The following is a 24,793-nucleotide window of genomic DNA, read 5'->3' on the forward strand; positions in this document are numbered from 1 at the left end:
AGCCTGCACAATGGTTGTCAACCTATGGTTGTCTGTCCATGCTCTATGCTTTTGAAATGACGAGTGTCAAGTGAGGAAGCAGCACGTATACCGTCTAATAATTTATGAAGCAGTTTCTTGCACTATACAAAATAGGATGATTACGCGTCACTTGCATCGATGCTTAAAGCAACGAAAACTCGGGTGGAATTTTGAGCACCTCCACTGCCCTGTTAGCCAAATCCAGTTCCTCAGTAAAGCTACAAAGTACAATCTTTCCATCAAAATCACACAGCATGTAAACAATGAATGTAAGGAATCAAAAGAACATTGATCACGGGATGCTCACCACCATGGGAACTAAGAAGTTGACATTTTGAGAATTAATCCTTCACCCTTTGTTGCTCCGATGAAGGGTTACACCCAAAATGTCAGCTTATACGAGCTTCCCACGGCGGTTAGCATACCTTGATCAGCGTTCTGTTGATTTTGTCCATCATTCTATCGGTCCACCGATGCAGGTGAACACAAACCTCCACAGCAAGACCAGTTCTTCTTGGCACATTCATCATGAACACTTTCAGCAAATTTACTCCACTTTGATGCAATGGCTGGAGTACCTTTAACAATCAACATCAGCTAGATTTGTGTGTAAAGTTCACCCCATCACCCAGCATACGATTCTGCACAGGCAGAGGATGTCACATTAACTGCATTGTGGTCTGAGAGTCGAGAACAGACAGTTATACAAAAAAAATAAATTAATTACCAAACAAGTAGCACATTTTGGACTTCTCTGGCACACTATTGGCACAGGTTCTTGAGATGCATGCCTTGCTCTAAACTGTTCATACGTGGTTTTTATTTAATAGAATGTGGTTTTGAACGTTTTACTGTCGAAACATTTTCAAGTGGATTAATAAAAACAAACAATAACCTCATCAAACACAAGGTCACATGAGAGATCAATATTTATAGCAACAGTAGGGTATGTTAGGGATGCTACTCCATGTGTCAAACATGAGCAAGAAGGTTTTGACCATTATTATTGTAATTTTTTTTTTGTGAAGCCAGCAAAGCAATGAAATACAGATGATTCCATTGATATAATCTCACCCCTCCTTGCATCAGCCGCTTTGTTCGGTCAAAAGAGGTTACAAACTTTTCCAGTCTCACTGCCAGATGGTTCGAGTTGGTTACACTGTTTGTATGAACAGGGCTCTGCTAATTTATCCCTCCGACAACTATTATCAATTCCATCATTTTACTCACCGTGCCTCTCCATTTCTTATCCCTTTCAAAAATGCGTCCAAATCAACCATCAGTTGGAAACACATGAGGCCAGACCTACTTTTAATAATTAATTGTCTCAGGTTCCTGGAGCAACTGTGATATTAAAATAATATTGGAACATTATTCTCATCATAAAATGCACTGAAAAACAGAGCAAATGTGGTTGGAATACAATGATGGTTACAGATTTGTGGCTTTGCAACTTCACGTGGTCTCCTCTCAATGTTGTCCTCCATCTGGAACATAGTCCTGTGAGGTGGAATGCTCAGAGTGGCAGAATAACCGAATAAGCATGGCTGCAGTTTGCGCTTCCAAATATTTATCAGGCACTCATCCTGAGGCTTTGGGATACGGTGTGAGAAAACGAGCATTGTTGTTACTGTATGTCGAGGGGAATTATATTGAAAGGTTTCAAGTTAGAGGTGCACCACCATCTCATGTCCCCCATCCATGTGCGTGATCTTAAATCCAGCCTCATTAACCATACCTAACCTAATCCCCATACACACAGGTTACTTGAAAAATCAAACAAAAGTAACATATGGAGAAAAGGAAGGCAGCCTTTTCCTTTCTCCATCACCTCACGCAATCCAAAGAGACAAGAGAATGCGGAGGAAAATGGATGGGGAAGATGGGTAGTGGTGATGTGACGCGATAGGAACACGCAGCCGCATCCCAGATGTGTCCAGACTCAGTAGGTGAGTCATCTCGGCGTCCCAGATATGTGAGCTATATAGGTGACTCGCCCTCCTCTTAATTCATCATTTCTGGTGTTGGTTTAATGGTAAAGGTGGCGGGCTTTGAATCCTTGGGTCCTGAGTTCAAATCGCGCTCAGCTGTTTAATTAATACCAGGTGGAGTTAACACGGCCTGTCATCCTTCTGAGGTCGGCAAAATGAGTGCCAGCTTGCTGGTATACTGTGTGGGAGTGGTGACCCGTCCAGGATTGTGCCCAATAGTCAAGGAGACTGCTGAAGCAGCACCGCAGTACTCTGCACAGAGTATGGTCACAATGTCCTCCTCCCTCCTCAGGCCCCCATTGAGGAGGTACCGCCATTGACCCTCGTCGTCCTTCGCGGAAGGAGTGTTCTTTTCCCACAGAAGCTCGACACGAACTGCTAATGAAACCTTCCTTTCTTTATCCTCAGATGCTTTTATTCCTTCACTCACGAACCTTCTCGATCTTTCAATCCTCTGCTCATGTGGGCTTGTCCCGTTCGCTTCAGCCTTTCTGCCGATGTGGGCGGGTCCATGACGTCACTTGTGGAAACTGCCACGAAATTCTGAGGGAACTTTCCATGAAGCCCCAACCCCGCCCTTTCCACGCCCAAAGACATGATGGAGCCTCCAGCCCCGCTGATAAATCATGTGAAGTAAAAAAAAATAAAAAAGATATATTTAACTTTCTCAAAGAAATCGAAACGCTCTTCGGATTTGAAAGATCGTAAAATAAAAATGAAGTTGAGAAGAAAAAAAAACACTCAGGAAGTACATGAGAAAAGAAGATGGGTGAAACCACATCCAAGCTTTCAAAATAACTTGTATACATCACAAATGACTAAGGACTTCCCCCCCCCCCCCGAAGATCGTGAACCTTGGATGGAACGTGTCATGTGCAAATTACGAAGGATACAATGCAAAATGCAAGCACAAGTCAAATGGACCCGAGAAATGCAGTCCAGAGGTAACATCAAATGTAAATAAATTATTCAGGTTAAAACTGAACGGACTCCTTCCCACCCCCTGGACAAGGGTGAATAAGGTTGCGGCATGATTGGATCGAGAGAGGGTTTTGGTTGTCAGGACGAGCGCTGAACGGAGCTCTCGCCTCTGCTCGCGTCTCGCTGGCGCCTGGTTCTTCTGACCGCATCGCGACGCTGGTCTGGTTCGCTCGTCTCGTCGAAAACCACACGAGGTGGACAGGTCCATGTCCTTCTGGTTGTGTGTGTGTGTGTGTGTGTGTGTGTGTGTGTGTGTGTGTGTGTGTGTGTGTGTGTGTGTGTGTGTGTGTGCCCTGTCTGTAAGTAGGAATTGTTTAAGTGCTCTTTGCTGTACATACTTGCATCTCTATTGGTCGCGATAACTCTGCCCTTACGCGCTTCCCTCCTTCCCCACCAACTGTTAATAAATTCCCCATTTCTTAAATGTATCGGCTCGTGTTTGTGTTTTCTTCATTGGTCTGACGTGGTGCTTGTTGGGAGAATTAAAGAAGGCCGTTGTCGCCGTCGTGGTGTGCATTTGGGACCGACGGGAGCTCGGTGACCATCAGCTCGGGTCACGCACGGGTCGAGCACGCATACGGCTCGTCCCGTACGAGGGCCGTCGAGGGTGTGATACTCGGTAGCTTGCCGCGTGGGTCGAGGTATTTTGAAGTTTGGCAAGTAACCCTGTACCACGTGGTGGAATTATTGACGATTCACGGTCCGGTAAGTGACCTGTACCCTCGGAGTTTTCCAAAAGGTACGATCTAGATTCCGGGTGTTCGGTAGAATCGACCCGACTGCTCCACCGAGTGGTCGTGCTCGCAGTCGATACCCGGCCTGCAACAATATGTACATACATGTATGTATGTGTGTGTGTATATACATATATGTATATATATGTATATATATATATACATATATATATATATATATATATATATATATATATATATATATATATATATATATATATATATATATATATATATATATATATATATATATATATATATATATATACATATTGTTACGAATTTGCGTGCGATCGGCCGCGTTTCTCTAATCGCAACCGCGTCACCCACCGAACAGACAATTCAGTCATGACCTTCCGGAGCAATGCCGGAACCCTGTCACGGGTGGGTCTTTAACCCCACCACGGCCTAGCCAATCTTCTACCTGCGCAGGATAGGGTCAATCGCCGAATCTCGATATAGCTAAGTACCCGCGCGGATAGCTAACCGGGAGACCGTACCTCGGCACAGGTCGGCTTGGGACACGAACCGCTTAAGCGGTCCGTTCCGTTCTGCAGTGATAACTGAGCGGGTGTTATCGCCCAACCTCGCCGGATCCGATTCTATTTAACGGGTGTTTAAAACCCAGCTATTTATTCCGCGATGCAAGATGGCATTTCCAACAGGGAGAACACGCAACAAACAGAGTACATTTCAACAAAGCACATTTATTTTCAATTACACGTATGCACAGCCAACACGTATACAGGCAAACGAAAGCAAGGGAAAGCACTACGACCAAATATGATTATTATTAATGTACAGTCACTTAACAGTTTTACTTATGGACACGGCGCCACAAAATGCACTCAAAAGTAAAGAAAAGACCACCCCCACAGATGAGGGCCAGACTGGGCCCGTGGGCCTTTATGGCGTGGGACTTGGCTGACTGAAAGGGCCCCACGAGGCCGCGCAGGTTACCTTCCTCGCTGGGGCGACCCACGACGCTACTTTCCCACGGCGGCTTGCGTAGCCGCAGTCTGGCCCAGGCCTCGTCCGACGGCCCGGTGATTCGGGCCCACCTGGCAATGCCTCAGAGGAACGAATGGGCCTTCGCTCTTTCCGAGTTGATGCTTTCATTAAGAGCCCGCTTGTCCCTCGCGCTGCCTGGACTGTCATGAAGCCCGATCACCTCGGACCGTTCGGAGCTGGTTGGCGAGTCCTCTCTGGCCCGTACTCGAGCGCGCAGGTCTGCGCGGCAGAGCAGGCGGGGCTGCGCTCCCAGCTCGCGTCTCCTCCTGGCGTCCGACCCTCTCCACCGACTGAAGGCTCCAAGCACCAGGCTCCCGACGTCCGCGCAGCTCCTCGACCGCTCCAGACAAACACTCTCTAGACCCTACTTGACTCTCCACACTACTTGACTCTCCTCCCGACTTGACTCTCCTCCCGACTTGACTCGTTGAACTGGCGCTCTGCGCGGCCTTTTATAGGGTTGGTGAGACGAGATCTGATCTCCGCCCTCTCACCTCTGACCTCTGCTTGGAAAGCGGACGTGGTAGAGATCACCAGCCCTCTGGATCCGATTCTCCCAGAGCGGACGTGGTAGAAATCACCAGACTTGCACTCACAACGAAACCTCCCGCGTCGGTTTGCAGCGACGCTGTTCGCTGGGGACTCGCCGCGGCTGGTGCAAAGATGGCGTCGTTTCGGAGACGAAGGTGAGGCGATGTTTGTGGCGTGGAGATGTTGACGGTTGCTGGCGGAGTGGTGAGGATGGCGTGGTTGTTGAGAGGCAGGTGTGGTTGTGGTTGGTGTTGTGGTTAAGGGGAGCGATGTTGGTTGTTGTAGTGGTGGTGGAGATGTGGTTGTTCAAAATAACGATCGTAAAAGAAAAATACTATCTGAAAGGATCACAGCCCTATGACACGAATAAAGCCCATTAAACAACGGTGGGGAAATCTAACTGAACACAGACTTATCGATCTAACTGAACTAAGGAACCTTTATGGTGTTCTGCGAATTTTCACAGCCATAACAATATATATATATATATATATATATATATATATATATATATATATATATATATATATATATATATATATATATATATATATATATACACGAAGAAGAAGACGTCACTTCCAACAAACTACAACAAAACCGGCACAATCGGCATGTTATTGTGCCTGAGGAAGCCGGCTGTGAAGCTGGTGAAACATTTCCTGAGATTGGGTCTACTCTTGCTTATCACTCAAATTAGCGGAGTCAATCTAGTTTTGACTTTTGGTTGCAAGCAGCTTCTTCTTCTATATAAAAAATATAATATATATGCAATACACTATGTTATTGATGACGTTCTTTTTTGGTTGTTGTCATATTTCTTCACGTACAGTAGTTCTTCCGCTTTGACAACTGTGCTCATAAGGATGCTTATGGTTTGTGGGTGATGTTGATGTTCCGATGTGGTATGCGGCTGTGGTTTCAGAAGTGTGTTGGGCCAATGGAAGTGCCACCGTGTATGTTGGTGTGGCTGGACTGTTGCTGCTGTGGTTGGGTTTACGGTGACAAGATTTTATGAATGCATTTGGGTAGTGGTTTTCTCGCAGTAGTTCAGTGACGTGCAGTAACTCCATCCGCAAACACACTGCAATGTGTTTATGCACGGTCAACTAAGCTATGAACACTACTTTTTTGACAGGTGTCCCACTTTGTTAGTCCAACACAGAAAACCCTCAAATATCACGGATTTGAATATCATGGGTTTCTATGAATCGCGAGCGACTAGTGTTCCGATTTAGCTATTGCAGGATTTCATTTTGGACAATCGTGGTTGTTGAGCTGAGATGAGTCCTCGTTTGCATCCGTGTACACGGTTACCTCGCATTACGAGCTTTTTGTTGTTTCTCGTGCACCATTTTTAACGGCGCCCAAATGTAAAATGATGGACAAAATTAGTTGTGCAAAAAGGCAGAGAAAGGTTATGATTTTGGTTGCAAAAAAAATAAGTTGTTAGATATATTGGCAAAAAGTGAAAGCGCGGCATTTGTGGGCCGTTATTTCGGGATCAATTAATCGACTGTGCTGTACATCCGTAAAAGTCAGTTCAATATCCATGCAAATGTTGCCACCAGCACTCTGCAAAGCACAACAATCTCATACCAGTCCCATGATCCTCATATTGAAAGGATTGAAAACGAGTTTAATACTTGGATTGATGACCAAACAGAGGAAAAAGTGCCTATGAGTGGACTGGTGATATGGGACAAATCATTTCAGATTTACCATCTTTTCCACAAGGCACCCGGGACTGAACGCTCCAGTTCTACAATGGCTACCCACAAGTTCCATACCAGGGTGGGCTGGTTTGAGAAATTAAAAAGAAGATTCAGCTTCCATCATGTAAAATTCGTTGGGGAAGCAGCATCAGCAGACCAAGATGCTGCAAAAACTACCCACCATAGCTCATGGAACTAATCACGGTATAGGGATTTATGCCGGAGCAGCTTTTTAACGCCGAAGAGACATGATTATTTTGGAAGAGGATGCCGTCTCATACCTTCCTGTCCAAGCTGGAAAGATCTGCCCCAGGGATCAAAGTGGTTAAAGATCGGCTCACTCTTTTTCTATGTGGCAATGCAGCAGGTGAGGTCAACGTAAAGCCAATACTTCTCTTCCGATCACTGAAACCCCATGCCCTCAAAGGGAAGAATAAGCGCCAGCTCCTGATATTTTGTGGTGCCAACAGGAGAGCATGGGTGACTGCCGCAATGTTCATTGATTGGCTAAACAACTGCTTCATCCATGAGATGGAAAAATACCTGTAGTCAAAGAACCTTGCATTCAAGGTTTTACTTTTCTTGGATAATGTGCCAGGCCATCCAGAAAGCCTGCAGTTTGCTCACTCCAACGTGGAGGTCATCTTCTTACCTGCCAACACAACCTCTCTTCTCCATCCTATGGACCAAGGTCTCATTGTGACATTCAAGTCCTACTACACCCACGGCACCCTTGAGAGGCTACTGGACCAGATGAAGAGCGGCCCTTGTTTGACAGTCAGGTCAGGTCAGGTATGGGAGCATGTGCCAGAACAGCGCGTCGCTGCGTCCACTTTCCGCCGGTACTCCGGGGGCCTCCGTCTGGCCATCCCCCAGGCAGATGCCAGGCCCATCCCCATCTCCTTGAGATGATGGTAAACCTGCTGCAACCATGAGGCACGTGGTCGGCCCACTGGCCTCCTCCACTCATGAGACTCCCTCGCTGAGAGAATCTGGTAAGCAGGATCAGCGTCAGGAAAACGAGCCACATGTCCATACAGCCGCAACTGACGCTCACGGACTATGCAGGTAACAAATCTCATCCGAGTCTCTCTCAGCAACCACTCGTTGGATACAAAATCTGACCAGCGATAGCCAAGGATTCTCCAAAGAGACCTGGTACCAAAGGGATTAGGTCTCCATCTCAGATCCTTGGTCAGAGTCCAAGTCTCGCACCCATAGAGCAAGACTGGAAGTACCAAGGACCTGAAGACTCGGACTTTCGTCCTCCCGCACAGGTACCGGCAGCGCCACACCCCATGATCCAGTGAATCCATGACTCCCCAGGCCCGACCCAGACGTCTATTGACCTCTGACTCGCAGCCAGCAGAGACATGAATATCACTGCCAAGGAAAGTGAATCTCTCTACGACCTCAACATCCTCACCACAAACAGACACAGACAGGACAGCAGCATCCAAGATGTCACCGAAAGCCTGGATCTTAGTTTTGACCCAAGAAACCCGTAATCCCAGCGGCTCCGACTCCTCATTCAGCACCTCGAGGGCCCCCAAAAGGATGTCTGAAGTCTCCGCAAAGAAGACTGCATCATCTGCAAAATCAAGGTCCGAGATCTTGACATTCCCAAACGATGCACCGCAACTTGATCTCTCCGACATCCTCCCTAAAATCCAGTCCATACAAGTGCTGAAAAGTGTGGGGGCAAGTACACATCCCTGACGAACTCCAGTAACAACTGGAAATAAGTCAGAGGTGGTACCACCACACTTCACAGCACTCTCAGTACCAGAGTAGAGTTCAGACATCAGATCGATCAGTTTTGGTGGCACCCCACGAAGACCAAGAATCCTCCAGAGGACATCCCGATTCACTGAATCGAACGCTTTACAGAGAAAAACATAGGCTGCAAGCAGCCCCTGCCGAAACTCTCGTCTGCGTTCGGTGAGGACACGAAGTGCAAGGATACGGTCAATCGTTGACCTCTTTGGTGTAAAGCCTGACTGCTCTGGATGCTAGTGCTCAAGCAGATGGTGGCGAACCCTATCAAGAACTATCCGAGCAAAGACCTTGCCCGGCACTGAGAGCAGCGTCACCCCTCGGTAGTTGTTGCAGTCTTGGCGATCACCCTTCCCTTTCCAGAGAGGGACAACAAGGCCCCTCTTCCAGTCAGTTGGGATGATGCCTGTGTTCCAGGCAGAGCACAAAACTGCATGCAACGACACGAGTGCAGCATTTCCACCAGCCTTGAGAAGTTCGGCATGGATGCCACAGATCCATGGAGCTTTGCCCCGTTTCAACTGGTTCACCGCAGCCAGTGTTTCCACAAGCAAAGGTGGACCACAGTTGATTTGAGGGTCAGCAACAGGGATTGTAACACCCTTGACGTCCAACTCGACAGCTGGGGGATCAGCCTGGTACAACCGCTCAAAGTAACCGGCCCAGCGGGCCTTCACTTCAGACTCCTCTGTCAAGAGCCTACCACTCTCTGCTCGAACTGCAGTGCTCCGAGGGATGGGCTTGGATGAACGCAATGCGCGAATTCCCCTGTAAGCAGGACGAGAATCACCTGTCCACAGGTGATGCTCTACCCCCTCACAGATTCCTCGCACATAGGCCTCCTTGTCCACCCTCAGTGCACGTACAGTTTTACGCCTCAGCTCCCTGAACAGCTCAGCTCTGCCATTCAGCCTGGCCCTGCGACTCTGATCAATGGTATCCAGTGTCCCTTGAGAGACAAAATTCTTCTTTGCCCTGCGGTGAGTTCCAAGACATCCACCGGCAACATCAAGGACGGTGGTCTTGAAGGCGCTCCACAACTCTTCAGGACCCCCCAAAGCACCCAGACCCCCAAGTGTCCACTCAGCCTGTTCGCAAACTCCTCAGCTACTCTCTCATCCCTGAGCTTGGCAACATCCAGCCTAGGCTGGGATGGTACCATTCTCCAGGATTTAAGGTGCAGCTTTAGAGTTGCTACAACAAGCCTGTGGTCAGTATTGAGGAACTGAGCACTCCGGTAGACCCTGCAGTTCTGGATCATCCTCCAACGACCGTCAATGAGGACATGGTCAATCTCCTTTGCCACACCGCCAGCGTTGGAATACCAAGTCCAGCGATGAGCTTGTGGGTGCTGAAACCATGAACCAGCCACCCTAAGTCCATGACTTCTTGCAAAGTCAAGGAACTTAGTGCTATTCTGGTTCATAGTTCCTGACCCATGGGGACCAACACACACCTCATAACCGTCCCGATCAGTTCCAGTCGATGCATTGAAATCCCCCAAGACTAGAAGTGTATCTCATCTGGGGCACTGATCAACCACAGACTCGAGTGTGGCGTAGAATGCATCCTTCACGGTGAGATCACTCGCCTCAGTCGGAGCATAAACAGAGACCAGGGAAATGACACCTAAGGAGTGACAAATCCTTAATCTCATAATACGCTCGTTGACCGGTGTTACCTCAATTATCATTGGGGTCAGCTTATTGGACACAGCTACAGCAACTCCTTGGGTATGGTAACCATCAGAGCGACCAGACCAATAGTAGGTGTAACCACCCACCATTATCTCGCCGCAATCCGGTCTCCGAACCTCAGAGAGAGCTGCAATCCCGATGTCCAAACGCTTGAGCTCAGATGATAACAGAGACAGGTGATCATCCTCTCTTAGGGATAAGACATTCCAGGCACCCACCCGAAGGGACCACCTCAGGTTAACCCAAGGAGACCGCCGTCTGGTGGACGAAACCTCAGCAATTGGTGGACAGTCAGCAATTGCTGGAAAAAGTGCAACATCACTGACTGTATTACTATCATTAAGGAATCTCTTGAAGAGATCAAGCGAACGACATGGAATGCATGCTGAAGAAATTTGTGGAGTGAGGTGGTGTATGACTTAAAGGGGCCTCCCCTCAATGGACAAAGAAGTCCAGAGGACTGTGAGGATGGCACATGCTGTCAGAGGAGAGGGCATTGAGGACATCCAAGACAAAGAGGTGGAGGAACTCCTTCAATCCCATCAAAAGGAGTCAACAGAGAAAGATCTGGAATAACTCGTATGCTTGGATGAATATAGTGATGATGAAGCGGAGGTGATGGTGCCGGATCCTCCAACGATCAAGATGCTGGCAGAGGTGTTAAAAATGGGAAAGTAAATGAATGCAGAGCCGTCGACTAGTTTCACCTCTATTTTGAGCTCATCAAGACGACAGACTGCAAATTTGTTTCCTGGCCATCAAGCTACGTTCCATTAAATAAAAATTGAACCCCCTACCTTGATGAGGTAGCAAAGCACAGTTCGAGTCACATAACAGCAAATGTTGCACAACCTCTGAGCAACAAGCATCGTCTGCCATACAAACACATTGTCTCTGTCCTGATGATCACCAGTTAGGAGGTGGGTGTGCAGTCAGGCAAGAAAATTTAAACAAAAAATATGTCGCGAGAAATAAACAATAGCGAGATCATTGGAAGTTTTTGGTCTTTTGGGCTCACAATATAACAATCATAATTGATGCAAATAAAAGCAAAACGGCCATCAATTTATGATAACTGAGGGTAAAGATCTCCCTGAAAATGCAGCAGCTTAAATGGAGGCAGGAGTAGGGTGGCTAAAGTGAAGAGAGAGAGGGAGAAAGTCAGGAATGGCATTTTGAAAAGTGAGAGTTCAAATACTAGGACGAGACGTCTCAGAAGTAATGAGCTTAACAATTCAGCTATCCTGCCATTCCTTCACTTTTCAGATTCAATTTCCATTCAAATAAGCCAGCTGTGCCCCAGATTCCCAGGCCCACACTCATTGAGGTCACAGTTACAACTTTTTGACAAAGCAGAGGTTTAGAAAAGCAATTAAAGTGTTCATGTTGAATTGTCAGACTTCTACCTTGAACATGTTTCTAATGCTCATCCTCACTCATTTCATTTTCTTGATCATTCCATTCAAGTTTCTTCTTCCTCGCTCCATCTCCAGAGTTGTGGAGAACCTAGTAAATGGAACTCCCATCTCCCACCCCCTCCCCCCTCTCCAATCTGCTCATACACACCTCTTCCATTCCCCTCCTTCTCCAATATCCTCCTAACCTTCTCTCCTCATGCATCCCTCTCAACTCCCACTTCCCCCAATCTCATTCATCTCTCTCTCTCTCTCTCTCTCTCTCTCTCTCTCTCTCTCTCTCTCTCTCTCTCTCTCTCTCTCTCTCTCTCTCTCTCTCTCTCTCTCTCTCTCTCTCTCTCTCTCTCTCTCTCTCTCTCTCTCTCTCTCTCTCTCTCTCTCTCTCTCTCTCTCTCTCTCTCCCTCTTTCTCTTTCTCTCTTTCTCTCTTTCTCTCTTTCTCTCTTTCTCTCTTTCTCTCTTTCTCTATTTCTCTATTTCTCTATTTCTCTCTTTCTCTCTTTCTCTCTTTCTCTCTTTCTCTCTTTCTCTCTTTCTCTCTCTGATGTGACTTTTACACACAATTCGTGTTTGGTTGAGGTTTTCTCCCATCTGAATTTCTCATTGCATGTGAGTGATTCCCATGTAATACAAATTACATGCAAGGGCCCTACAAAACACACTTATCTCGATTGATATTTCTCTTCTTTTACATTTCTGTGTCGACTTGTTTCTAACATATTTTTTTCTATTCCCACATTTATTTCTACTTTTACTCCTTTCAATATTTGCCAGTAAAATGTCCGATTGCGTTTTCAGCACCCAATTGCATCGAGGGTGTTCCTTGAGTGTAAATCAAACTCCCACCCCCCCCCCCCATAATCTTATCATCTTCACAAGGTTCATATTCACCATTTGGTCTGCTGGATAAGCTGGTGAAATAGAAGCAGCACTGTTCTAGACTGGTGTTGGTGTGATTTTGAAAAAAATCCATTTGACCATTGCATACAGCTGTTTTTGTACGACCAGTAAATATTCTCTCCCCACAAGGAGCGAATTATGGTGTAATTGAAATATATTTCACAATGCCATCGCCACAGAGAGTCTTTGTTGCCTTGCGTCCTTTGACTCGTCTCCTCGTAGCTCTCTTGGTAGTCCGCCTGTAGCAATAATATAAGGCTTAAATGGGTTAACCAAAACCACTTAATAAAGTAAAATATCATTCAGATAAATGTTACCACTACTGGCACCATATATACTTGATGTGTAGTAGTATTAGTAATACTACAACTACCATGACGACGACAACGACTATTCCGTATGCCCAGCTAAGGGACGTAACGACCCCATTTGTGGGTTGACCCTCATGAACCTCATTCACTTGGGACAGGAGAAACATGACGTTAAGGTAACAATTTTTGTAATTTCTTCAGGGTACCAGTGATTGCTCACCTACTCCTTCGTGAAGGACACCATGGGATCTTTAACATCCACCAACTCATGGTGGCAGATGGGACACCCAGTTTAACGTGCATCAGAGGGACGATGCACAACACATTGATGAATCATATATATATATATATATATATATATATATATATATATATATATATATATATATATATATATATATATATATATATATATATATCACATATATATCAATCATATATATCAATCACATACGATTGCCTGTAGAAAGTCTACATCCCCTTTCAAAAGTTTCACCTTTTGTTGCCTTATAGTCTGTGATGAAATTACATGAAATCGGTCTTTTTCCACCTTTATTTACACATCATAACGTACAACTTCTAACTGAAAAACAAATTCCGCAAATTTCAGAAAGTGAATTCAAAATACAAAACTGGAATATCTTGGTTGAATAAGTGTCCACCACCCCCCCCCCGCCCCCCAAGATAATACTTGGTGGAAGCACCTTTGACAACAATTCCAGCTGTGAGTCTGTTGGGATAGGTCTCCACCAACTTTGTACACCTTGATTGGGCAATATTTGCTCATTCTTCTGCACAAAACTGTTCAAGCTCAGTCAAGTTGCGTGGGGAGTCTTGATGGACAGCAATCTTCACGTCATGTCACAGATTTTCGATTGGATTTAGGTCGGGGCTCTGACTGGGCCATTCAAGGGCATTTATCTTGTTGTTCCTTAGCCACTCTAGTGTAGCTTTGGCTGTGTGTTTCAAATCGTAGTCATGCTAAAAGGTGAACTTCCAGCCTAATTTCAGCATTCTTGCAAAGGGCAGCTGGTTTTTCTCAAGGATTTTTATGTATTTTGCTCCAACCATTTTCCCTTCTATCCTGACAAGTGCCCAAGTCCTTGCTGTTGAGAAACATCCCCTACATGATACTGCTACCACTATGCTTCACAGGAGGAATGGTGTTCTTTGGTTGATGTGCTGTGTTGGGTTTGCGCCAAACATAAAGTAATGCATTTTAGCCAAAAAGTTCGATCTTGGTTTCATCAGACCACAAAAAGTTTTGCCACCTGGCTTCAGAAATTCCAGAGTAGTTTTTTGCATTCATCAAATGGGACTCAAGGTGGGCTTTTTGAGTAATGGCTTGCTTCTTTCCGCCCGACAGTGCAGGCATGCCTGGTGTTAGCTTCATGGTTAAGGTGGTGGGCTTGGGATCCTATAATCCTAAGTTCAAATCTCACTCAGCTGTTGAATTAATGCCAGGTGGGGTTGACTCTGTCTGTCATCATGAGGTTGGAAAAATGAGTGCCAGCTTGCTCGTATCCTGTGTCAGAGCGGTGGTCCCTCCAGGATTGTGTCCAATAGCTGAGGAGACTGCTTAGGCAGCAACAATGCTCTGTACAGAGTGTGGTTTCAATGCATGGATATTGCAGGCCAAACTTGTGGAGTGTTTGGGATATTGTTGTCAGATGTCAGATGCATGCAGTGACTTGTCTTTGCCTTAAAGGCATGTCGCTCTTTTAAGGTTGCCATTGGCCTTGTTGTGGCCTCTCTGATCAGTCTCCTTGCTTGGTCATCCAGTTTGGAGGGACGGCCTGATCTCGGCAGGGTCTTGGTGGTACAATCCACCTTCCACTTGTTAATGATTTTCATGACTGTGCTCCAAGGAATATTCAAGGCCTTTGAAATATTTTTATACCCATCCCCTGATCTGTGCGTTTCCACAACTTTATTCGGGAGGTCTTTTGAAAGATTATTGGTGCACATGGTTGAATATTTGTTGTGAAATGCACGACCAAGTAGAGGAACCCTACAGGAACAGCTAATTTTATTCTGAAATAATCAGAATCACTGCAATTTAACAGAGGTGGAGGCCCATTAACTTGTGTGATTCTGAAGGTGATTGGTTACACCTGAGCTAATTTACAATTGCTATACAATTACTATACAATGTCAGGTCAGGTTCGATCTGTGACCTGCTACAGGTACCATGTAAACCTGTACTAACCTGATCCATGGTCGGGTTGTCGGCGACTAAACCGTCTCCCCCACCAGGTTTTCTGGTGAGGAGGGTGTTTGGATATGGACACCCAGCAGGATTAAAAACAAAACCTGTCAAAGGGCGGAGGAGCTCTTTGTGAGCCAACGGCCATCCATATCTAGTGCCCAACTGTGTCTGCGGACGTCCTCCTGCAGTTGGGTTACTTTCATTAGGAGGTTGGTGGCAGGATTTGCACTCCGGCCACCGTAAAACACTTCATTCCGCAAAACGCAAAAACGCAAAAAAAATCTGAAAACCCGCTCCGTGGGAGTACCTCCTGTGCAGCTTCCCTTTGCAGGGCAGCTCACCGGATGACGAGATTGGGGCAAAGCCTTCGGGACCCCCAATCTTTGATGATAGGAGGGAAACCACGGGGTAACATCCCTGGGTCAGATTGCGGGAGAGTGTGTCGGAGTGGTGCTGAGGTGTCGTCCACCAGACGGGGGTCTCCTTGGGTTAACCTGAGGCGGTCCCTTCGGGTGGGTGCCTGGAATGTCCTATCCCTAAGAGAGGATGATCACCTGTCTCTGTTATCATCTGAGCTCAAGCGTTTGGACATCGGGATTGCAGCTCTCTCTGAGGTTCGGAGACCGGATTGCGGCGAGATAATGGTGGGTGGTTACACCTACTATTGGTCTGGTCGCTCTGATGGTTACCATACCCAAGGAGTTGCTGTAGCTGTGTCCAATAAGCTGACCCCAATGATAATTGAGGTAACACCGGTCAACGAGCGTATTATGAGATTAAGGATTCGTCACTCCATGGGTGTCATTTCCCTGGTCTCTGTTTATGCTCCGACTGAGCGAGTGATCTTACCGTGAAGGATGCATTCTACGCCACACTCGAGTCTGTGGTTGATCAGTGCCCCAGACGAGATACACTTCTAGTCTTGGGGGATTTCAATGCATCGACTGGAACTATTAGGGATGGTTATGAGGTGCGTGTTGGTCCCCATGGGTCAGGAACTATGAACCAGAATAGCACTAAGTTCCTTGACTTTGCAAGAAGTCATGGATTAGGGTGGCTGGTTCATGGTTTCAGCGCCCACAAGCTCATCGCTGGACTTGGTATTCCAACGCTGGCGGTGTGGCAAAGGAGATTGACCATGTCCTCATTGACGGTCGTTGGAGGATGATCCAGAGTTGCAGGGTCTACCAGAGTGCTCCGTTCCTCAATACTGACCACAGGCTTGTTGTAGCAACTCTAAAGCTGCACCTTAAATCCTGGAGAATGGTACCATCCCAGCCTAGGCTGGATGTTGGCAAGCTGAGGGATGAGAGAGTAGCTGAAGAGTTTGCGGACAGGCTGAGTGGACACTTGAGGGGTCTGGGTGCTTTGGGGGGTCCTGAAGAGATGTGGAGTGCCTTCAAGACCACCGTCCTTGATGTTGCCGGTGGATGTCTTGGAGCTCACCGCAGGGCAAAGAAGAATTTTGTCTCTCAAGGGACACTGGATACCATTGACCAGAGTCGCAGGGCCAGGCTGAATGGCAGAGCTGAGCTGTTCAGAGAGCTGAGGCGTAAAACTGTACGTGCACTGAGGGTGGACAAGGAGGCCTATGTGCGAGGAATCTGTGAGGGGGTAGAGCATCACCTGTGGACAGGTGATTCTCGTCCCGCTTACAGGGGAATTCGCCAATTGCTTTCATCCAAGCCCATCCCTCGGAGCACTGCAGTTAGAGCAGAGAGTGGTAGGATCTTGACAGAGGAGTCTGAAGTGAAGGCCCGCTGGGCCGGTTACTTTGAGCAGTTGTACCAGGCTGATCCCCCAGCTGTCGAGTTGGACGTCAAGGGTGTTACAATCCCTGTTGCTGACCCTTGAATCAACTGTGGTCCACCTACGCTTGTGGAAACACGGGCTGCGGTGAACCAGTTGAAACGGGGCAAAGCTCCAGGGATCTGTGGCATCCATGCTGAACTTCTCCAGGCTGGTGGAAATGCTGCACTCGTGTCGTTGCATGCAGCTTTGTGCTCTGCCTGGAACACAGGCATCATCCCAACTGACTGGAAGAGGGATCTTGTTGTCCCTCTCTGGAAAGGGAAGGGTGATCGCCAAGACTGCAACAACTGCCGAGGGGTGATGCTGCTCTCAGTGCCGGGCAAGGTCTTTGCTCGGATAATTCTTGATAGGGTTCGCCACCATCTGCTTGAGCACCAGCGTCCAGTGCAGTCAGGCTTTACACCAAAGAGGTCAACGATTGACCGTATCCTTGCCCTTCGTGTCCTCACCGAACGCAGACGAGAGTTTCAGCAGGGGCTGCTTGCAGCCTATGTTGATCTCTGTAAAGCGTTCGATTCAGTGAATCGGGATGTCCTCTGGAGGATTCTTGGTCTTCGTGGGGTGCCACCAAAACTGATCGATCTGATGTCTGAACTCTACTCTGGTACTGAGAGTGCTGTGAAGTGTGGTGGTACCATCTCTGACTTATTTCAGTTGTTACTGGAGTTCGTCAGGAGTGTGTACTGGCCCCCACACTTTTCAGCACTTGTATGGACTGTATTTTAGGGAGGATGTCGGAGAGATCTAGCTGTGGTGCATTGTTTGGGAATGTCAAGATCTCGGACCTTGACTTTGCAGATGATGCAGTCATCTTTGCGGAGACTTTAGACATCCTTTTGGGGGCCCTCGAGGTGCTGAATGAGGAGTCAGAGCCGCTGGGATTACGCGTTTCTTGGGTCAAAACTAAGATCCAGGCTTTCGGTGACATCTTGGATGCTGCTGTCCTGTCTGTGTCTGTTTGTGGTGAGGATGTTGAGGTCGTGGAGAGATTCACTTACCTTGGCAGTGATATTCATGTCTCTGCTGGCTGCAAGTCAGAGGTCAATAGATGTCTGGGTCGGGCCTGGGGAGTCATGGATTCACTGGATCATGGGGTGTGGCGCTGCCGGTATCTGTGCGGGAGGACGAAAGTCCGAGTCTTCAGGTCCTTGGTACTTCCAGTCTTGCTCTATGGATGCGAGACTTGGACTCTGACCAAGGATCTGAGACAGAGACTTAATTCCTTTGGTACCAGGTCTCTTCAGAGAATCCTTGGCTATCGCTGGTCGGATTTTGTGTCCAACGAGCGGTTGCTGAGAGAAACTCGGATGAGATTTGTTATCTGCATAGTCCGTGAGCGTCAGTTGCGGCTGTATGGACGTGTGGCTCGTTTTCCTGACGCTGATCCTGCTCACCAGATTCTCTCAGCGAGGGAGTCTCATGAGTGGAGGAGGCCAGTGGGTCGACCACATGCCTCGTGGTTGCAGCAGGTTGACCATCATCTCAAGGAGATGGGGATGGGCCTGGCATCTGCCTGGGGGATGGCCAGACGGAGGCCCCTGGAGTACCGGCGGAAAGTGGACGCAGCGACGCGCTGTTCTGCCACATGCTCCCATACCTGACCTGACCTACTATACAATATCCATTGTCATGATGGGGTAATATATGCAAATCATTGACAAAAAAAAATTGCACTTGATTAATTTTAAATTCAGGCTGTAACGGATAAAAATGTGAAAAAGTCAAGGGGTGTGAATACTTTCTGAAGGCACTGTATATGTATATATATATGTATGTATGTATGTATATATATATATATATATATATAAATATTTACAAATGCAATTTCTCCCTGGAACATTTCCAGCCATTGTGTTCAGTTTGCAAGATGATAGATAGCCAGAGCATTTGTCCAGCCTTCTAAGACACATACATGTCTGTCTCTGTCTCTCTCTCTCTCTCTCTCTCTCTCTCTCTCTCTCTCTATCTCTATCTCTATCTCTATCTCTATCTCTATCTCTATCTCTATCTCTATCTCTATCTCTCTCTCTCTCTCTCTCTCTCTCTCTCTCTCTCTCTCTCTCTCTCTCTCTCTCTCTCTCTCTCTCTCTCTCTCTCTCTCTCTCTCTCTCTCTCTCTCTCTCTCTCTCTCTCTCTCTCTCTCTCACCGATCACCAGCCTTTTCCCCCTCCCTGCCCCTTCCCCCTTCAAATTCTGCCCCTTCCACTTCAAATCCTGCACCCGTCTCAGGTTTCGAACACAAAACGTGCAATTCCTGAATAATTCACCCGAGCATATTAACAGTACTTTTAGTTCCAGCTAACATTAAAAACAATTGCCATTTAAGGTACTGCAACAGCGGTATTGGGCAATTTACCTTCATCCTTCCAAAGCGTGCCAAATGAAGTGAGAATATTTGGAGTGTTTTTTTTTAGGGGAGAGTTCAAACGTTTTCATGTGGGGACCATTTGTAAATTATTTTGGCACTTTGTTGGCTCTTGATTAACACACTGGCAAAGAAACGAATGCTGTGGATTCAACTTAAAATACCGCTTTTTCTTTTAGTACAACACGATTCCAATGAATTTCAGAAATTTATTTGCAAACAGGTATTTTCTTTAATTTTTCAGCTTTTCACGAAGAGGATTGTGAAATAAAAGGAGTAAACCGACAACAAAGAAGATTGTTGACATTATATGTTAACAAATAACAAGGACGTTTCGAGATTGCACATATAATCCCACAAGCAAACCAAAATTGCTCTCAGGGCCAAATGTTTAATACCTATGTAAATATTTTGAGCATCCAGCACTTACCCCCCAGTATGCTCTCTCTTCTTCTTCTTCTTCTCGTTCTCCCCCCCCCCCCTTGCTCTCCTCAATTTAAACCCCCAAACTCGACTGTCCATTTAAGCTGCTGCCTTTCCAGGGAGACCCAAACCCTCAGATATCATAAATGGATGGCTGTTGAGCTTTTTAGTGCTTTAATTTAGATTATTTTATTGTGTCCTAAAGTATGATGTGCATTAATCAAAATGAAAATACAATATCCATTGAGTAAAAGAATAATTGTGGAAAATCTCACTGAAAAGTCGACCGGAAACAAGTCGGAGATGGAACCACCACACCTCACAGCACCACAACTCAGAGATCAGATTGATCAGTTTTGGTGGCACCCCCACGAAGCCCGAGAATCCTCCAGAGGGCATTCCAATTCACTGAATCGAACGCTTTGCGGAGATCAACATCAGATGCAAGCAGCCCCTGCAGAAACTCTCCTGCATTCGGTGAGGACCTGAAGAGCAGGGATAAGGTTAATCGTTGACCTTGATGGTGAAAAGCTTAACTGCTCTGGACGCTGGTACTCAAGCAGATGGTGGTGAACCCTGTCAATAATTATCTGAGCAAAGACCTTGCTCAGCACTGAGAGCAGCAACAACCCTCGGTAGTTGTTGCAGTCTTGGCGATCACCCTTCCCTTTCCAGTGAGGAACAACAAGGCCTCTATTGCAGTCAGTTGGGATGCTGACTTTGCTCCATACAGAGCACAGAACTGTATGCAACTACACGAGTACAGCATTTCCACCAACATTGAGAACGTCAGCATGGATGCCACAGATTCCAGGAGCTTTACCCCCCTTTCAACAAGTTCACCGCAGCCTGTGTTTCCACAAATGAAGGTGGACCACAATTGATTGCAGGGTCTTCAATAGGGATAGTGACACCCTTGAATTCCAACTCAACAATTGGTGGGTCAGCCTAGTACAGTCACTCAAATATCCGTCACAGCGTGCCTTCACTTCGGACTCCTTTGCCAAGAGCCCAACACATTCTGCACTAAATGGAGTCCTCCATGGGATGGGCTCGGAGGAACACAACGCCTAAATTGTTCTGTAAGCAGGACGGGAATCAATTGACCACAGGTGATGCTCTACCCCTTCACAGATTCCTCGCACATAGGCATCCTTGTGCACCCTCAGTGCACGTACAGTTTAATGCCTCAACTCCCTAAACAGCTCAGCTCTGATATTAAGACTGGCCCTGTGACTGGTTAATGGTGTCCAGTGTCCCTTTGGAGACAAAGTTCTTCTTCACCTGGTGGTGAGTTCCAGGACATCCACTGGCAACATAAAGGATGGTAGTCTTGAAGGCACTCCACAACTCTTCACGATTCCGCAAAACAAGCAGACCCCACAAATCACCCACTCAGCCTATTTGCAAACTCCTCAGCTACCCTCTCATCGTTGAGCTTGCCAACACTCAGGCTAGGCTGGGATGGAATCATTCTCCCCGATTTAAGCTGAAACTTCATAGTTGTTCCCACGAGTCTGTGGTCGATATTGAGGAACTGAAAACTCCAGTAGACTGCAGTTCTGAATCATTCTCCAGTGAACATCAATGAGCACATGGTCACTCTCCTTTGCCACACCACCAGCGTTAGAATACCAAGTCCAGCGATGAGCCTGTGGGCACTGAAACCATGAACCAGCCATCCTCAGTCCATGACTTCTTGCAAAGTCAAGGAACTTAGTGCTGTTCTGGTTCACAGTTCCAGACCCATGGGGACCAACACATGTCTCATAACCATCCCTGTCAGTTGCAGTCGATGCATTGAAATCCCCCAATTTTCAAAAAGTATCTTGCCTAGCATACTGATCAGCCACAGACTTGAGCGCAGCATAGAATGCATCCTTCACAGTTAGATCACTCGCCTCAGTCGAAGCAGATACATAGACCAAGGAAATGACTCACAAAGAGTGACGAATCCTCAGTCTCAAAAAATACTCGTTGACCGGTGTTACTTGAATTTTCATAGGAACCCACTTAATGGACACAGGTACAACAAGTCCTTGGGCATGGTACCCATCAGAACAACAAAACCAGTAATAGGTGTAACCAACTGCCATGATCTCACCACTATTCAGTCTCTGAACCTCAGACAGTGCAGCAATAACAATGTTCAAATGCTGGAACTGAGATGATAGTAGAGACAGGTGAAAATCCTCTCTTAGTGAAAGGACATTCCAGGCACCCACCCCAAGGGTCTGCCTCAGCTTAACCTGAGGAAACTGCCGTCTGGTGTACCACACCTCAGCACCATCCCAACACACCACAGCAATCTGACCCAAGAAGGTGACACCATAATTTCCCTTCTATCATCAAAGTAAGGGGGTTCCGAAGGCTTTACCACAATCTCATCATCTGATGAGCTGCCCTGTGAAGGGCATCTGCACAGTCGGTGCTCCCACGAAGTGGGTTTTCAGATTTATTTGCATTTTTTACATGATTTGCGGAACAAAGTGTCTTACGGTTGCAAGAGTGCAAATCCTGTAACCGACTTCCTAAAAAAAGGTCACCCAATTGCACGAGAACGTCCGGAGATACAGTTGGGCACCACAAGTTGGGCACCGGAGATACAGAGCTGTTGGCTCACAAGGAGCTCCTCCACCCTTTGAGGGAGACCATGTTGCCCATACCAGCTAATGGTACTGTTTACCTGTTGCACCATTGACTGTTGCACCATTGTGTTGAGTGTTTGTCTATCAGAATCCTTTATTTGTACATTATATTTGAATGCATAGTCAGAGCTGTTCAGTCCATAGATGGGCTGACAGGATTGCCGAGAGGGACGCACACTCACCTCGAGGCTGTCTAGCCTGGGTTTGAATCCCAACCCAGCTATAAACTGTCATCTCAGTGCTTCACAGGCAGTGTGATTCATCAACGTGTTTGCCGTATGGACGTTAAACTGGCATCCCATCTGCTGGCATTCATTGGTGGCTGTTAAAGATCCCACGGTGTCCTTTATTAAGAGTAGGCGAGCTATCGCCATCACCATTAGCAAATTCCAAATCAACTGCCTTCAACAGCAAAGGGCACCATCAGCAGCACAATCATGCCCTCAACCAATGATGTTACCATACAGCCTCGCGTTGCTTACGAACGAAGAAGTCCACGAGTTATTAAATCCATAGGATCTCAAACATTGAAACATCTAATAAAGATTTTTTTTTTCTAACAACTTACCTTCCCCAATTCTCTGAATATATAAGTCACCAGAAACAGAAATTCTACGCGTACACAAACACATAATGAATGTGCCATCGCTATACACAAAAGGAGAGCTTGAAATTGATCATTGCTGTGTAAATTGAAGAAATCTGCAATTTCATCTACTTCAGAGAACACATACATTTAGATCTTGATTTCAAGGAGTGACGGACATATAATATAAGAGCAAAATGAGCAGTATCTGGAAGATAAAAAATGAAAATCAAACTATTCTTGTGTCTGAAAAAGAAAGTTTACATTCAGCATGTTCTCCCAGCAATGACATACGGCAGTGAATGATGGTCTCGAACAAAGAAGATAGAGCAAAAATTGATCACCTCGCAAAGAGCCTTGGAAAGCTGCCGTCTCGGCATAACCGAAAGGGACAAGAGGAAAAACGAATGGATGGCATAGAAAAACCAAATTGCTTCACATTCCGGTCACAGTCAACAAACTGAAATGGAACTGGATACAGCGCAATAAGAACAGACAACCCCGTGGACAAGAAGAATTACGAATTGGTAACCTCTAGAACAGTGCTACTCAAAGTGGTGGTACGCGGACCGGTGCCGCTACGCGAGTTATTGACTGCCGGTCCGCAGTGAGTTTCCAGTTTCACATTATCATAATATATAAAATGAAAATGTATAAAATCTTGAAAAATAATATATTTTAGCTGACAAATTCAAAAAAAGAGAGAGAGAGATAGAGATAGAGATAGAGATAGAGATAGAGATAGAGATAGAGATAGACATAGACATAGACATAGACATAGAGATAGAGATAGAGATAGAGATAGAGATAGAGATAGAGATAGAGATAGAGATAGAGAGAGAGAGAGAGAGAGAGAGAGAGAGAGAGAGAGAGAGAGAGAGAGAGAGAGAGAGATAGAGAGAGAGAGAGAGAGAGAGAGAGAGAGAGAGAGAGAGAGAGAGAGAGAGAGAGAGAGAGAGAGAGAGAGAGAGAGAGATAGAGAGAGAGAGAGAGAGATAGAGAGAGATAGAGAGAGATAGAGAGAGAGATAGAGAGAGATAGAGATAGAGATAGAGATAGAGACAGAGACAGAGATAGAGATAGAGAGATAGATAGAGAGATAGAGAGAGAGATAGAGAGAGAGAGATAGAGAGAGAGATAGAGAGAATACAAAATATATATTAAAAAAATGTGTCAACTTTTATTATATTCATTATATTTGAATATTTTTCCAGTATAATTTAAATCACTACGGATGTTCAAACAATATTTTCTCGGATCATAGACAAATAATAATATGATACCGGTCCCTGGCACATTGGAAAAAAACTGCCACATCAGATAGTTTGAGAAGCACTGCTCTCAAAGGTTCTGGAAGAAGCAGAGGTAGACCAAAGATAATGAGAAGTGGGGGATGAAATTTTAAAATTTACCGGATTATAATGGCGACAACTGGTCGTGAATCAGAACGGACAATGTTGATGGAGGTCTTCGGCCTGCTGTGGGCAAGATAGTGCGGTGAAGAAAGAAGGCTTAGTGGGAAATGGATGGAGGGGAGGGAGTCGATATACAAATGGGGATTTAAGGGACAATGAAGGAAATGTGACAAATATAGATCGATGGTACAAATCTGAAAACGAGACAAAAAGAATGTGCCGGATCGAGGAAAATGGGGCCACTGGGAGAATA

At 46.3% G+C, this 24,793-nt stretch overlaps 1 protein-coding gene across 1 annotated transcript in view; it reads right to left on the bottom strand.

Moving 5' to 3' along the window:
• LOC147033939 (uncharacterized) overlaps window positions 1-23,565 on the bottom strand; it is a 55,759-nt gene extending 32,194 nt beyond the window's left edge. Inside the window, exon 1 of the mRNA XM_085873600.1 lies at window positions 23,470-23,565. Coding sequence (XP_085729726.1) covers window positions 23,470-23,543 — 74 coding nt within the window. The 5' untranslated portion in view covers window positions 23,544-23,565. The remainder of the gene's footprint in view (window positions 1-23,469) is intronic.
• Window positions 23,566-24,793: the final 1,228 nt, after the last annotated feature.

This window comes from Eptatretus burgeri, chromosome 1 (genome assembly GCF_056783735.1).
Source record: "Eptatretus burgeri isolate ZD-2024b chromosome 1, Ebu_testis_v1, whole genome shotgun sequence".
Taxonomy (NCBI): Eukaryota; Metazoa; Chordata; class Myxini; order Myxiniformes; family Myxinidae; genus Eptatretus; species Eptatretus burgeri.